At 37.7% G+C, this 13,888-nt stretch overlaps 1 protein-coding gene across 1 annotated transcript in view; it reads left to right on the forward strand.

Annotated features, from left to right (window-relative positions):
- The window catches only part of LOC123241706 (ankyrin repeat and SOCS box protein 9-like), a 61,483-nt gene that overhangs the window by 17,969 nt on the left and 29,626 nt on the right, over nt 1–13,888 (forward strand). The window contains exons 2-3 of the mRNA XM_044669266.1: nt 9,283–9,424; nt 11,413–11,492. Coding sequence (XP_044525201.1) covers nt 9,283–9,424; nt 11,413–11,492 — 222 coding nt within the window. The remainder of the gene's footprint in view (nt 1–9,282; nt 9,425–11,412; nt 11,493–13,888) is intronic.

Here is a 13,888-nt window from a genome sequence, read left to right on the forward strand (position 1 = left end):
CATTAATGAATTTAAATGAAGTGGATGATTTTCTATAAAAATAAATTATGTAAATTATAAGAATAAAGAAGAAAATTTACATAGAATCTCAGAAAAAAAAGAAAATGAATAAGGCATAAATGAATTCCCAGTGCAGGGAAAATACAATTACCAGATGGATTTATAAGTAAATTCTGTCAGATATTCAAAGAACAAATTAATTCTAATACTACATAATACTAATACATGTACATAAAATATATATGTAAAAATGTAAAAAGAAGGATTACTTCCCAACTTCTTTTGTTATACAAATATGGTCTTAATACCTAAACCATGAAGAGACAAAGAAGGAAAATGACAGCTCAGTATCCCTAATGAATACCTGTGCAAAAATTCTGAATAAAATATTAGTAAAGTGGACATAACAATATATAAACATAATTAAGCTTTATAATTATGATGGGTTTATATCAAGAATACATGTTTTTTCAGTATTAGGAAAACTATGAACATAAAATACCATATTAATAGTAGTTAATAAAACCATGTGATTATATTAATAGATGCAGAAATAACTTTTGATAAATACATCTGTTTCTTTAAGAAAAAATCTTAAAGGCATAATAATAATAAAAGGAAATTTTCTTAGTATGATAAAAAATTTAATTTAAAACCAAAACTATTGTATGCAATGGCAAATCACTAGAAGCCTTTCCAAAAGAATTAAGTAAAGCAAATGTCTATTACTATTATTACTGTTTAATAAAATATAGCTTTAGAAATGCCAACTATATCAGTAAGACAAGAAACAAGAAATTTAAGGAAATAAGAACAGCAAAGAGGAACCTTTTTTTTTTTTTTGTAGATGATTGTGGAAGTCTCCTTAAGGAACATTAGAGATTCATCTAACATTAATTAAAACATTTTCTTTAGCAAAATAGCAACATACAAAATATAATACCACAAAAAGCATTAACCTTTCTATATATTACCAACAAAACTGCAAGAAAAGACAGAAAGAAATTTCATTCAAAAGAACTATAAAAATGTTTTAGATGATTACATGTGTAAAATCTATATCTTGGTGAGATGGTGGGGAGTGGGAGAGAAATCGAGACTCAAAATTCTTTTTAAAATGTTGGAAATTTGTAACCCAGTAGAATTACTTGTTAACTCTGGGAGGGGAGAGGGAAGAAGGGAAAGAGAGAACATGAATCATGGAACCATGGAAAAATATTTAAAAAACAAAATTATATTAATAAAACAAAAAAATTCATTTATCCTTAAAAAAATAAAATGTTGGAAATTATTTGTACATACATATAACTAGGGAAAATAAAATTGATCAAAATAACTATAGAATTGTATTGTGTCTACCTACCAATACTTGCAGAGGACTTATATGAATTCAACTGCAAAATGCTTTTTACAGAAATAAAGACAATTCTAAAAATCTGAATGGACAATTTAGTCCTGCCAATACAATAAAATTGATCACCTAAATTAATTTACTTATTCTATATCATCTCAGTCAGCTCATTAAATAGTTACTTTTAAAGAGCCAGAAAAAAAGAAAACAAAATTAATCTGTAGGAACAAAATATCTAGAATCTTAATGTTAATGATGATAAAAAAAGAAGGAATTAAGGATTGGTAGTATCATCTCAAAGTACATGTAATCATCAAGGCAGTTAAAAATAGAAAGTTGATCAGTGGGACAGATTAAAAGCACAAGACAGTAGTAAATGAACATAAGAGTGAGGTAATTTTTGATAAATCCTAAGGTCCCAACATTTTCAGGAAAGACTCCTAAAAATTGTTGGGGAAACATTCTCTTATTAAATATTTGGAGCATTTTTTCCATGTGGTTGTTAGTAGTATGCTTTTCTAATTTGGAGAACTATCTGTTCACATCCTTTGGCCTCTCAGTTTGGTAAATGGCTAATAAATGATGTATGAATCTAATTTTATGTTTTAATTTTTATTTATTTAATAATATTTATAATTTATTATTTTATAATTCAGCAAGAAAAAATGAAAAGGACAGATTTAGAAAACCTACAGTGAGCAAACCAGGAGAAAAAAATTGTACAATTATGTCATAAAGAAAACTTTGAAAGACTTAAGAATTTTGGTCCATGCAATGATCAATAACTCCAGAGGACCAGCAATGAAATATGTTTTTCACCTCATGATATAAAGATGATGGAGTAGATATGAAGAACAAGACATACATTTAGGACATGGCCAATGGTTGGATCTGCTTTGCTTCACTATGATTATTAGCTTAAGAATAGGTTTTAAATGATTGGTGAGGGGAGAGACATGGAGGAAGAGGGATAATGATAATTATGTTTTAAAAAGTGTGAACGAAGCACTAAAAAGTATTAAAAAAATTAAATATATGAAGGCTTATTTGGAAAGACAGTTTTTGTAAATGAAATGGTAAATGCATGTCCTTAAAAAACTATATGTAATAGAGATTTGTTGTTTTATTTACAACACTTATATCTTCTTTGTAAATGGAAAAACATATTCACTGGCATTTTTTGAGTCCAAGTACCTTTTCAAAGGCAAAAAAAAAAAAAAAAAAAGAAAAATCATTAAAAATCATTCCCTGATTCATTATATACACAATTATTTATTCATTCTTTAATCTCTGACTTATCAAGTTAAAACTTTTGAAATATTGGTTTTGAGCTCTTGTCTTCTAACCAGTTTCTATATTATTGTTTTTCTAGGTCATTTTCCTTTTTTATGCTGTGACACACTCAGAATTACAAATTCCCAACTGAAGTAATGTTGGATAGAAATATTTCCCCTTCTCCTTCCCCCTCACCTATCTGGCCAGAATTAATGCTGTTTGATGTCTCCTAGAATCTCTAGGCAAGAATGGGAGAGATTGCAGAAGGGAGGGATTAAATTTGGGGGACAGAGAGGCCTTGATGAAGAGTATCCTCATGGAAGAAGTAGTAAGATGGGAAATGGGGACCCCATGACAAAGGAGCTGGGGAGCATTTTCTTTGAGGAAATATTGGACTCCTATGGACAATATGTGCAGCAAGTTGGCACAGTGCTAGAGTCAGGAAGAGTCACCTGGTCTCAGACAGTGATTCTGGGCAAGTCATTTAACCCTGTTTGCCTCAGTTTCCTCCTCTGTAAAATGAGCTGGAGAAGGAAATGGTAAACCACTCTAGTATCTTTGCCAAGAAAACTCCAAATGGGGTCACTAAGAGTTGAACAGTTGAAAATGACTGAGCAGCAACAACAAACAGATAATATTCCTGGCCCAGTAAAAGGGATGTATGAGTTCTTTGGGTCAACTGGCATCCCAAAAGGGGGGTGGGTCATGGACTCAGAGATGAGGTGGCATAGCCATGGTGAAGGAGAAAGATCTTGGGTATGGTAGGGGGTACAAATCGACTACAGGATTTGAGACCCTTGGTAAGTTCTATCTTCTTCCTTGTGGGGGGCTGTCAATAGAGTTTATGCAGCATGGAGGGTCCCAAGATGAACCCTGGGTAGAAACCCCCCAGTCAGTCTATCCAATGAGGAAGGAGTGCTTTGAAAATGCTTTAAGGACTAAGTCCCCTTATTCTTGGGGAGTTAGCCTTGTGGGTTGGTAATACTTCTGGGGATTCACCTGTAATTATTACATTTCAGACACATAATTCATTTTTGGGGAGGGCTAGAGAGTAAAGATGATCTGGAATCAGGGAAATAGCCACGATTTCCTTGGTCTTTCCAAAATTGAACGGCCCATTTCTCTTTGAATTGGACCCATTGACACAGTTGAAATAATGTAAGTTTCTTAGTTTAGTTCCAGAAATTGCCCTAAAAACATTAAAAGAGCTTCCTTTTCAGTGTGATGTAGAGATTAAAGAGCTCCGATGTAAGAATCATGGAAATGAAAGGTGAGTCTAATGGGTGATTACCACAGTGTTTCATTTTTCGGCTGAAAACTTTGATATTGGCTGGTTTACGGCTGCCCTGCCTAGTCAGCAGTCAAATGTTGCAAATTTGTGGTGGAAAAATCAGTGCTGTTTTCAAGGCCTTGGAGTTTTAAATACTTTGATAAGGCCCTTATTTGTTAGTACTCTTTCCGTTTTCAAATTGTTTGGTATTTGTCTTTTTTTCATGGGGGTGTTCCTCCTCCCACTTTAGTTCACTTGATTAAAACGGCCTCTGTAAGATTTTGCACAGGATTTGGAGTCCAAAGACCTGGCTTTGAATCCTAACACTCCTGTTCATTATTTTTGTGATTTTTGGCAAGCCACTTCTCCCTGGCTTTCCATTTCCTTCTTTGCAAAATGAAGGGGTTAGACAGAATTACTTCCAAGTTCCCTTCTATTTTGAAATCCCATGATCCTCTAAAATTGTTCAAATTAAATCTGCATCTACACCTATGCGGGGAGGTAGGTGGTGGCACAGTGGATAAAGTGTGGGGTCTGGAGTCAGGAGGACTTGAATTCAAATCTAGCCACACATACCAGCTGAAAGAGCACAGGCAAGTCACTCAACCCTGTTTCCCTCAGTTCTCCATCTATAAAAAAGCTGGAGAAGGAAATGGCAAACCACTCCAGTATCTCTGTCAAGAAAATGGGGTCACAAAGAGTCAGACACAACTGAAACAATTGAATGACAACATACACATACGTACATATATGTGTTTTATATGTATGTGTATATACATAAAACTATTACTATCAGGATCATCCATGAAGGAAGTCCTCTTTTGTAATGAAGAATTTTTAAAAAGAAAAATCAAAGACTAAGTTGCATACAGTCATGATTTAAGGTTTTTTGTGTATTTTCAGCCAACTGTTGTTTCTGTAGGCACAATTTATCTTTGTCCTTGAAATGTTACATTTTAATTCAGGGTCACACAATTCCAAGTAGTCTTGTTTTCCCTCTGGAAAAGTTTACAGTGATTTCCTAAATCCAAATCTCATATCAAATGGAGGGAGGGAAATTCCACCTAGTAGGAACAATATGTCCGGAATGGAACTAGGAAGGACAGGAAAGGGTTATAGCCAGAGATGTTGATCAGTGTTCTGAAGACCCTCTCAGAAGGAAGGATTTTGGTGATGGCCTTGCAGAATGTTGCCCCATGGAACTCTTTACTGAGACACAGGCCAGTCTTTATATTTGGGCAAGGGAAACTCAAGATGTTTTATAGGGAGAGATAAGGCCTCCAGTCATTAGTTTTCCCCTCTGATATTATAGGCAAGGAAATGTGAGTCATATAGGAAGCTGGAAATGTTTGCCCTGAAGATTTCAGGCAAAGAATCCACCAGATATAAGAGATTCCAGAGAAGGGTTAGGGGAAGAAGGGAGTGGGTACCAGGCTGGAAGAGAGGGCATGGCCAAATCAAAGGTCCTTATACCTTTGTTTTTGTGGGATGGACCCTTTGGGCAGTCTGGTAAAGCTAGTGAATCTCTTCTCAAAATGGTGTTTTAAAAAGCAATAGAATAGAATTGATAAGTTTAAAAGGAGAACCAAGTATATTGAAATATTGGGGCAGCTAGGTTACACAGTAGATGGAATGCCAAGCTTAGAGTCAGGAGGATCAGTATTCAAATGTGGTCTACGACACTTCCTAGCTGTGTGATGCTGGGCAAATCACTTAAAACTGATTGCCTAGCCTTTGCCACTCTTCTGTCTTAGAAATGATACTAAGACAGGGGGCAGCTGGGTAACTCAGTGGATTGAGAGCCAGGCCTAGAGACCAGAGGTCCTAGGTTCAAATCTGACCTCAGACACTTCCCAGCTGTGTGACCCTGGGCAAGTCATTTGATCCCCATTGCCTACCCTTGGAGCCACTTTTCTGCCTTGGAGCCAATACACAGTATTGACTCCAAGATGGAAGGTAAAGGTTTTTAAAAAAAATTAAAAAAAAAAAAAAGAAATGATACTAAGACAGAAGGAAGGGAAAAGAAAGGAAGAAAGGAAAAAAGAAAGAAAAGAAGAAAGAAAAATCAAGGAAGAAAGAAAGATCAAGCAAGAAATGAAGAAAGGAAGAAAGAAAGAGGGAGAAAGGGAGAAAGGAAGGAAGGAATCAAGTAAGAGAGGAAGAAAGAAAGAGAAATAAAGGTAGGAACAGGGGGCAGCTAGGTGGCTCAGTGGATTGAGAGTCAGACCCAGAGATGAGAGGTCCTGGGTTCAAATGTGGCCTCAGAAACTTCCTAGCTGTATGACCTTGGGTAAGTTGCTTGACCCCCATTGCCTAGCCCTTGCCACTCTTCTGCCTTGGAACCAATATACAGTATTGATTCCAAGATGGAAGGCAGGGGTTTAAAAAAAAAGAAGGGGAAGTAGGAAGGAAGGAATAAAAAAAAAACAAAGAAATCAAAGAGAGAGGAAGAGAGAAAAAAGAAAAATAGAAGGAAAGAAAAAGAAAATGGAAGGAATCAAGAAAGAGGAAGAAAGAAAAAACAAGGAATAAAGAGAGAAATACAGTTATCAAACACACAGACCTTAGGTTAAGAGAATTGAGTATGATCACAATTTAGAACTGAAATCACTTAACTCTCCTGTTTTGTCTTTTTTGTTTGATCAATCTTGTTTAAGGAGGGCTTGGGGAATGATGCAGCTGTTTTTGTTAGCAGCAGTTTGAGCTGCAGACAAAATGGATTGGAGTGGGGAGGAGGTTAATCATTAGATGCTTGGCTGCACACCAGAGCTATTTTCAAAAATGTATTTAAGAAAAATCTTCAGTGTTTTCTCCAACTTTGGGGAAACCCTTTGTTAAGTTTTCTTTTCCTCTGTTGTCACTCTGGCACAGGCTCATTGCCATCTTCCTGAATTGTTGCTATGACTTCTCAATGTTTTTTCCTGCTTCACCTTCTTCATATTCCACCCTACTGTAATCTTCCCAGTATTGCCTGGTGTCTTCTGGCCATGAGGACAATGTGGCAAAAAGGGAGCAGAACTGACTCAGGAGTCTGGGGATCTTGGTTCAACTGGCTTCTCTGATATTTTCTATCTACAAAACCTTAGGCAAGTCCCCCCACTTCAGTTTTCTCAAGTGTAAAATGAAGCCTCAGTGGCTATTGAGGTTGCTTCTAGCTCTAGGCTATGATCCTATGTCAATGTGCTACTTGAAATCCACTAGGGCTATGATTGTCTACTGAACTGAATTCAGTCTCTTTTGCTTGAAATTGGAAACTCTCTACAATATGGCACTACCTACCACTGAATCAGCTAGGTGGCAAAGAAGCTGGAGCACTGGACAGGAATCAGGAAAACCTGAGTTCAAATGTGGCCTCAGACACTTTTTATCTGTGTGACTCTGAGCAAGTCACACAGCCTCTGCCTCAGTTTCCTCAAGTGAAAAATGGGAATAATAATTGCACCAACCTCTCAGGACTTTATAAATTTTATTACTTTGTTGCTGTTCAGTCCTGTCCAACTCTTTGTGATTCCATTTGGGGTTTTCTTGGCAAAGATACTGAAATGGTTTGCCATTTCCTTCTCTAGCTCATTTTATAGAGGAGGAAACTGAGAAAAGCAGGGTTAAATGACTTGCCAAAGGCCACACACCTAGTAAGTGTCAGGCCAGATTTGAACTCAGGAAGATGCGTCTCTTCTATCTAATCCAGTGGTTCCCAAACTTTTTTGATCTACCGCCCCCTTTCCAGAAAAAAATATTACTTAGCCCCCTGGAAATTAATTTTCTTTAAAATTTAATAGCAATTAATAGGAAAGATAAATGTAACTGTGGCCATTACTGCTCCCCTGGATTGCTGCAGCATGCACCAGGGGGCAGTGGTGCCCACTTTGGGAACTATCTGCTGTGCTATCTAGCTGCCCTAATTATTACTGATACTATCAGCCTTTGGGGCTTCTCTCATACAGTTTCCTTCTACATATTTACCACTGAAGCTAAATAGGACTCCTTAACATCTGGACCAGTCTTGTCCCCTGTATCTGTGTTTTATCTCTGAAAATACTACTTATCATTTAAACTTCAGCTCAAAAGCCAATTTTTCCATGAGCTGTTACTTGATCTCATCAGTTGTTAATGAACTCTTTCCCTTCATGGACCTCCCATAAAACTTAGGACTGCTCATGTATTCAATCATACATTAGTTTGTAACAATTTTTTTTTTTTTTTGGTCTTGTCATGGATCATTTGTTTAGATGAGGTTTAATGAGCTATAAAGTGGAAGCAATAAGACCTACAGAATTCATTGGTCAGCATAACTTATTCTGCTGTTTGGTTTAGATTCCTTTTGTTTAGTTTAATCAAACAGCCAAATTAAGACCAGGAAAAGTCCCTGTTCACATCACTGAGGATGTGTGAGAGGGAGAGGGAGACAGAGAAAGAGACAGAGAGGGAAGGAGAGAGGAGAAAGTGGAAGAGAGGGAGGAGAGAGAGAGGGAGGGAGGGAGGGAAGGAGAGACAGGAAGGGAGAAAGAGGAAGGGAGAGAGGAGAAAGAATATATACATGGATATACATATACACACACATATAACACATGTATGTTTGTATAATATATGGCAGCTAGATGGCTCATTGGATAAAGCAGTGATGGGCAAACTACAGCTCACGGGCCAGATGCAGCCCCCTGAACTGTTCTATCGGGTCATGCAATACAATGAAATTTCAAGAGTTGCCTTAGAAACAGACTGACAGATGAACATTTCCTTTCCTTTGGCCCCTTCTTTAAAAAGTTTGCCCATCACTGGGATAAAGCATCAGAAAGATCTGAGTTCAAATGTGGCCCCAGACACCAATTAACTGTGTGACCCTGGGCAAGTCACTTCATCTCTTTTGGCCTCAGGTTTCTCATCTGTAAAATTAGTTTAACAGCAACTACATCGCAGAGTGGCTGTGAAGATCAAAATGAGACGGTATTTGCAAAAAAGCACTTCGTGTGATGCTGGACTTATCGTAGGGGCTATATGAATGCCTATTCCCTTCTCATCCCCCCCCCCCCCTTTTTTTTTTAAATCCTTACCTTCCGTCTTGGAGTCAATACTGTGTATATGTGCGTGTGTGTGTGTGTGTGTGTGTGTGTGTGTGTGTGCGCTGCCCCCCTCCACCCTCCCCATTCCATTTTTAAAGACAGGCTGTAAAAAGGATTGAGAGAGATCTCTACTGTCAGCAGGATGTTCTTGGGGAAAAGTCCCACTCTCTCTCACCCTAATATTTAGCTTCTTACTGATGAGAAGGGCTTCAGTTCCCTCCTCTTCTCACCACAGAGACGGTGATAGCTCTCATCTGTAGCGTTCAGTCCCGTGTTGGGCTGCCCTAGAACAACTCTCCATTCAAGGATGGCACTGTGGGTTTTAGAGCCGTTCTGAGCTATCACCACGTGCTGTGAATCCCCGGCTTGAGTTTACGGTCAGATGGAGCCGGGTTCCCGGGGCTGCAAAGGTTGAAGACAGCCCCCGAGAGCTAGATCATTCTGTTGAGGTTTCGCGTCAGACTTTCTGTAACGAAGCCAGCTCCCAGCCCTGTTCATGGGAAATTTTGCAGATCTGGGATTAGGGTTACAGTTCCCGCAGGAAATTGGACCCTTCAAGCACCATTTTAGGGACTCGTGATCTTAAGCAGGACCTGAAGCCTTTCTCTGGCAAATTGGAGGAGACCGTGGGAGTAAAGCCTGAACAGCCCATAATCTTTTTAAGCCTATTTTACCTTTTTTAATCGCTCCGCTCCCTCCTCCTCCTCCACTTCCCCCACCTCTGCTCTGATTGCTGACTGCAGCACCTGTGTAAACCCCAGTCCGGGGAAGCACCCCCCCCCCCAAGTCGTGTGTGTGTGTGTGTGTGTGTGTGTGTGTGTGTGTGTGTGTGTGTGTGTGTGTGTGTGTGTGTGTCTCCCCGGAGCGGCCGCTGTGTTGCCAGCCTGGGTGAGAGAGGGAGACCCAATATCCAAATACGTGTGTATATGGAAAGCTGGCTGATGCAGTGGATAGAGCGGGGGCGGGGGGGGCCTGGCCTCTGGAAGACCCATTTTCCTGAGTTCAAAAATGGCCCTAGACTCTTAGTAGATGGGTGACCCAGGCCCAGTCATTTCACCCTGTTTGCCTCAGTTTACTCATCTGTAAAATGAGCCGGGAGAAGGAAATGGCCAACCACTGCAGTATCTTTGCCAAAAAAACTCCAACTGGGTCTGGAGAGTTGTTCACATTTGAAAACAACCTGAACAACAATGTATATATATATTTATATAGGTATACATTATATATAGCATATATGTACATGCATGTGTATATATTGGGTAGATAATGCACATGCATCTTCTAGATATGTGTGTATAAATGTGCCATTTCACTCTGTTGGCCTCAGTTTCCTCATCTGTAAAATGAGCTGGAAAGGGAAATGGCAAATAACTCCAGTATCTTTGCCAAGAAAACCCCAAATGAGGTCACAAAGAGTTGGACAACTTAAAAACAACTAACATCAATGTATAAATACATACATTGCATATAGTATATATGTATATTGTATATATGTTATGTAGGTATATAATATGTACATGCATATATAAACACATGTATATGCATGTTTTCTTTGAGGACATTCATCAGTCTGGTAACTAATATTGATAATGATATTTTTATTAATTAGTAATATTAATTTAAATATGCTGATACTAATATTTGTTGATTTTAGTTACATACACCCAGACTGTCCATAGGATTTTCTTTCTTTTTTCTTTTTTTTTTTTTAACCCTTACCTTCTATCTTGGAGTCAATATTTTGTATTGGCTCCAAGGCAGAAGAGTGGTAAGGGTAGGCAATGGGGGTTAAGTGACTTGCCCAGGGTCACACAGCTGGGAAGTGTCTGAGACCAGATTTGAACCTAGGATCTCCGGTCTCTAGGCCTGGCTCTCAATCCACTGAGCTACCCAGCTGCTCCCCATAGGATTTTCTTGCAAAGATACTGGAGTGGTTTGCAATTCCCTTCTCCAGTGGATCACCATTTGTCAGAAGTCTCTGCCATGACCTGTCCATCTTGGTTCACCCAGCATGGTATAGCTCATCCTTTCACCCTCCACCATGACAAGGCAGTGCTCTAGGAGGGGATCTTTGGCATCGAAGGACCATGTATTTAAAAATGAAAGTTCTTTAAAGGTTGTCTAGTCCAAACTCCTTCATTTTATAGAGGAGAAAACTGAGGTCCAGAGAGGTTAAAGAATTACCTTTGGTCACACAGATCATCAGAGACACCTTTGGGATTTGAACCCAGGTCCTCTGGACTCCAAATCCATCCAGCATTTCCACTGTATTGAAGGGAAACATATTGAGGTAAATCAAGCTTGTTATTAGGAGCATACTTTATGCTCGTCCTTGGTCTTTGGATCAAATAGGCTCTCATCTATTGAGAGGTGATGACATGTCCTTAGATCTTAGGTTCTACTAAACTCAGTTGTGGCCTATAATGTCATTAACCACTTCCTCCATCTTTACACAGATTTTGTGTCTGACTGGTCTCCCATGCACGATGCTGCTATTAATGGACGTCTCCTTTCTCTAAGGATGCTCATCAGTCAGGTAGCTTTTTTATTAATATCATTGATATTAATTACTAATAGTAATAATTAATTATTAAATAGGTCAATTAATTTACTGATGTTATTAACATTTATTTCTATTAACATGTTATTTTATTAATATAAATAATGAATATGGTTGTCATCTTTGGGCCCTATGTGTTAAATCACATTATGATGTCTCTTGCAGAATGAGGATGCTGTTATCCCCTTCCTCCCTTCCTTAGCTTAGGGAAACACTAGGAGAGTTGGTCAGTGTGGCTATAGATCTTGCTTTAGTTAAGAGAGAAACTAGGGATAACTGACACAGCTAGGAAGTGTCTGAGGTCAGATTTGAACCTAGGACCTTTGAACTCCAGGCCTGGCTCTCAGTTCACTGAGCCACCTACCTGCTGTAAAATCATTTTAAATAATGATTTTTTATTAAATAAATAAAAAAAACCTATTTCAATTTTTGTTTGAAATCCCAGTTTATATATTGTTCAGAATATTATATTACTCTTGTAAGAGAATACTGATAAAACTATAAGTCAGTTTAAACAGGATATGTAAAAACCTATCAGAGGGTTTATTATTATTTCATTGAGTTTATAGAAGAGGACCTTATAAGTCAATACTCATTTAATTATGAAAAAGTCTTTTTTCTCTATCTGCTTGGTAATTTGTAGAACATTAATTGTATAAGAAACTCAAAAACATGTATTCAAATCTGGCCTCAGAGATTTCTCAGATGTTTGACCCTGGGCAAATCACTTAACTCTTTTACTTATCCCTTTCTCCTTCTGCCAGAAAGAGCCTAAAAGCAAAAAAAAGAGCAAATTAAAAAAACCCTCACCAACAAGGTAATAACGATAATAAATAATAAAATCATTTGTACAGTTCTTTAATATTTGAAGGGCACTTTTAATTCTATCAAATTTGATTACATAATTATATTTGACCTTTGGGGCAGCTAGATGATGCAGTGGATAGATTGCCAGGTTTAGAGGCAGGAAGACTCCTCCTCCTGAGTGCAAATGTGACCTCAGATACTTAACTAGTTGTGTGACTCCCCAAGTCACTTAACCTGTTTGTCTCAGTTTCTTCATCTGTAAAATGAACTGGAGGAAGAAATGGCAAACCATATGAGTATTTTTGCAAAAAAACTTCAAATGGGGTTATGAAGAGTAAGATGTGACTGAAACAACTGAACAACAACGTATCACCTATGTTTGCAAAAACACGTAGTATTTTGTTGCCATTTCAGGTGAGAAAACAGGGTCAGGGAAATTAAGTGTTCAGGAAAGTTGTCAGCCTCATAGGCGTAATTTGGATGCGGATCTTTTTGACTCCAAATCCAGCACTTTCCATCATACTATGGGGGGAGGGAAGCAGAGGGAAATTCCCTCTTGAAACAATGAATTAAGAACAAATATGCTAACTAAAACAACTCTTGAGAGGCCCACTCAAACCTACAGAATTGACAAACAAAAATGAGAAAATTCATCTTATTGCTATTAACGTTACAGTTTGGTGAGAAATCTTCCTTAGAGTAATTCTCTTAGGCCATATTTCCCATGGTGGGATTATTGAATCAAAAAGAACACTATGCAATGCAAATAACCATATCCTTTGACCCAGTAATCTCACCATGGGAAATGTATCCTAAGAGAATTATCATTAATAAATAAGAACCATCTGTACAAGTTATTTATAGTGATATTCTTTGTACATCTAAATGTCTGATTGTAGGAAACTTACAGAAAATAAAATTGTGGCATGTCTGTAATGAAATAAGAGAAGGCAATTTAAAAGACAGATATGAGTATTACAAAGAAATGGTAAGTCACATAAATCTTATGATTTAGAAATGAAATAGAAATTAGAAATGAAGGCTCTTTAGGGGCCATCATCTAGTCCAAACCCTTCGTTTTAGAGAGGAAAAAACTAGGACCAGAGAGGCATACAGTAAAGGGTACATCTGAGTTTTGAACCCAGGTGTTGCCTTTTGTTTCTTTTAGCAACCTCATTCCCTCTGGTGGCTTCAATTACTATATCAATGACCACATAAATTATATCTATTTATATCATTTTTGACTTCTGTTCTCCAGCCTCAAGAAACTAATCAACACATATTTATTAAATGCTTACTATGTGCCAGACACTTTGCCAAATTTCCAATCAATTAAAGAATAACATTAAGGAGCAGTTAGGTAGATATAATATAATATATAATAGCAAATAGAGAGCCAAGCCTGGAGAGGATTTGGATTCAAATCTGGTCTCAGATACTTCCTAGCTGTGTGACCCTGAACAAATCACTTAATCCCAATTGCCTAGCCTTTACCACTCTTCTACTTTGGAACCAATGCTTAGTATTAATTCTAAGATGGAAGGTAATAGTTTTAAAAAAACAAA

Source organism: Gracilinanus agilis, chromosome 3 (assembly GCF_016433145.1).
Source record: "Gracilinanus agilis isolate LMUSP501 chromosome 3, AgileGrace, whole genome shotgun sequence".
Classification (NCBI taxonomy): Eukaryota; Metazoa; Chordata; class Mammalia; order Didelphimorphia; family Didelphidae; genus Gracilinanus; species Gracilinanus agilis.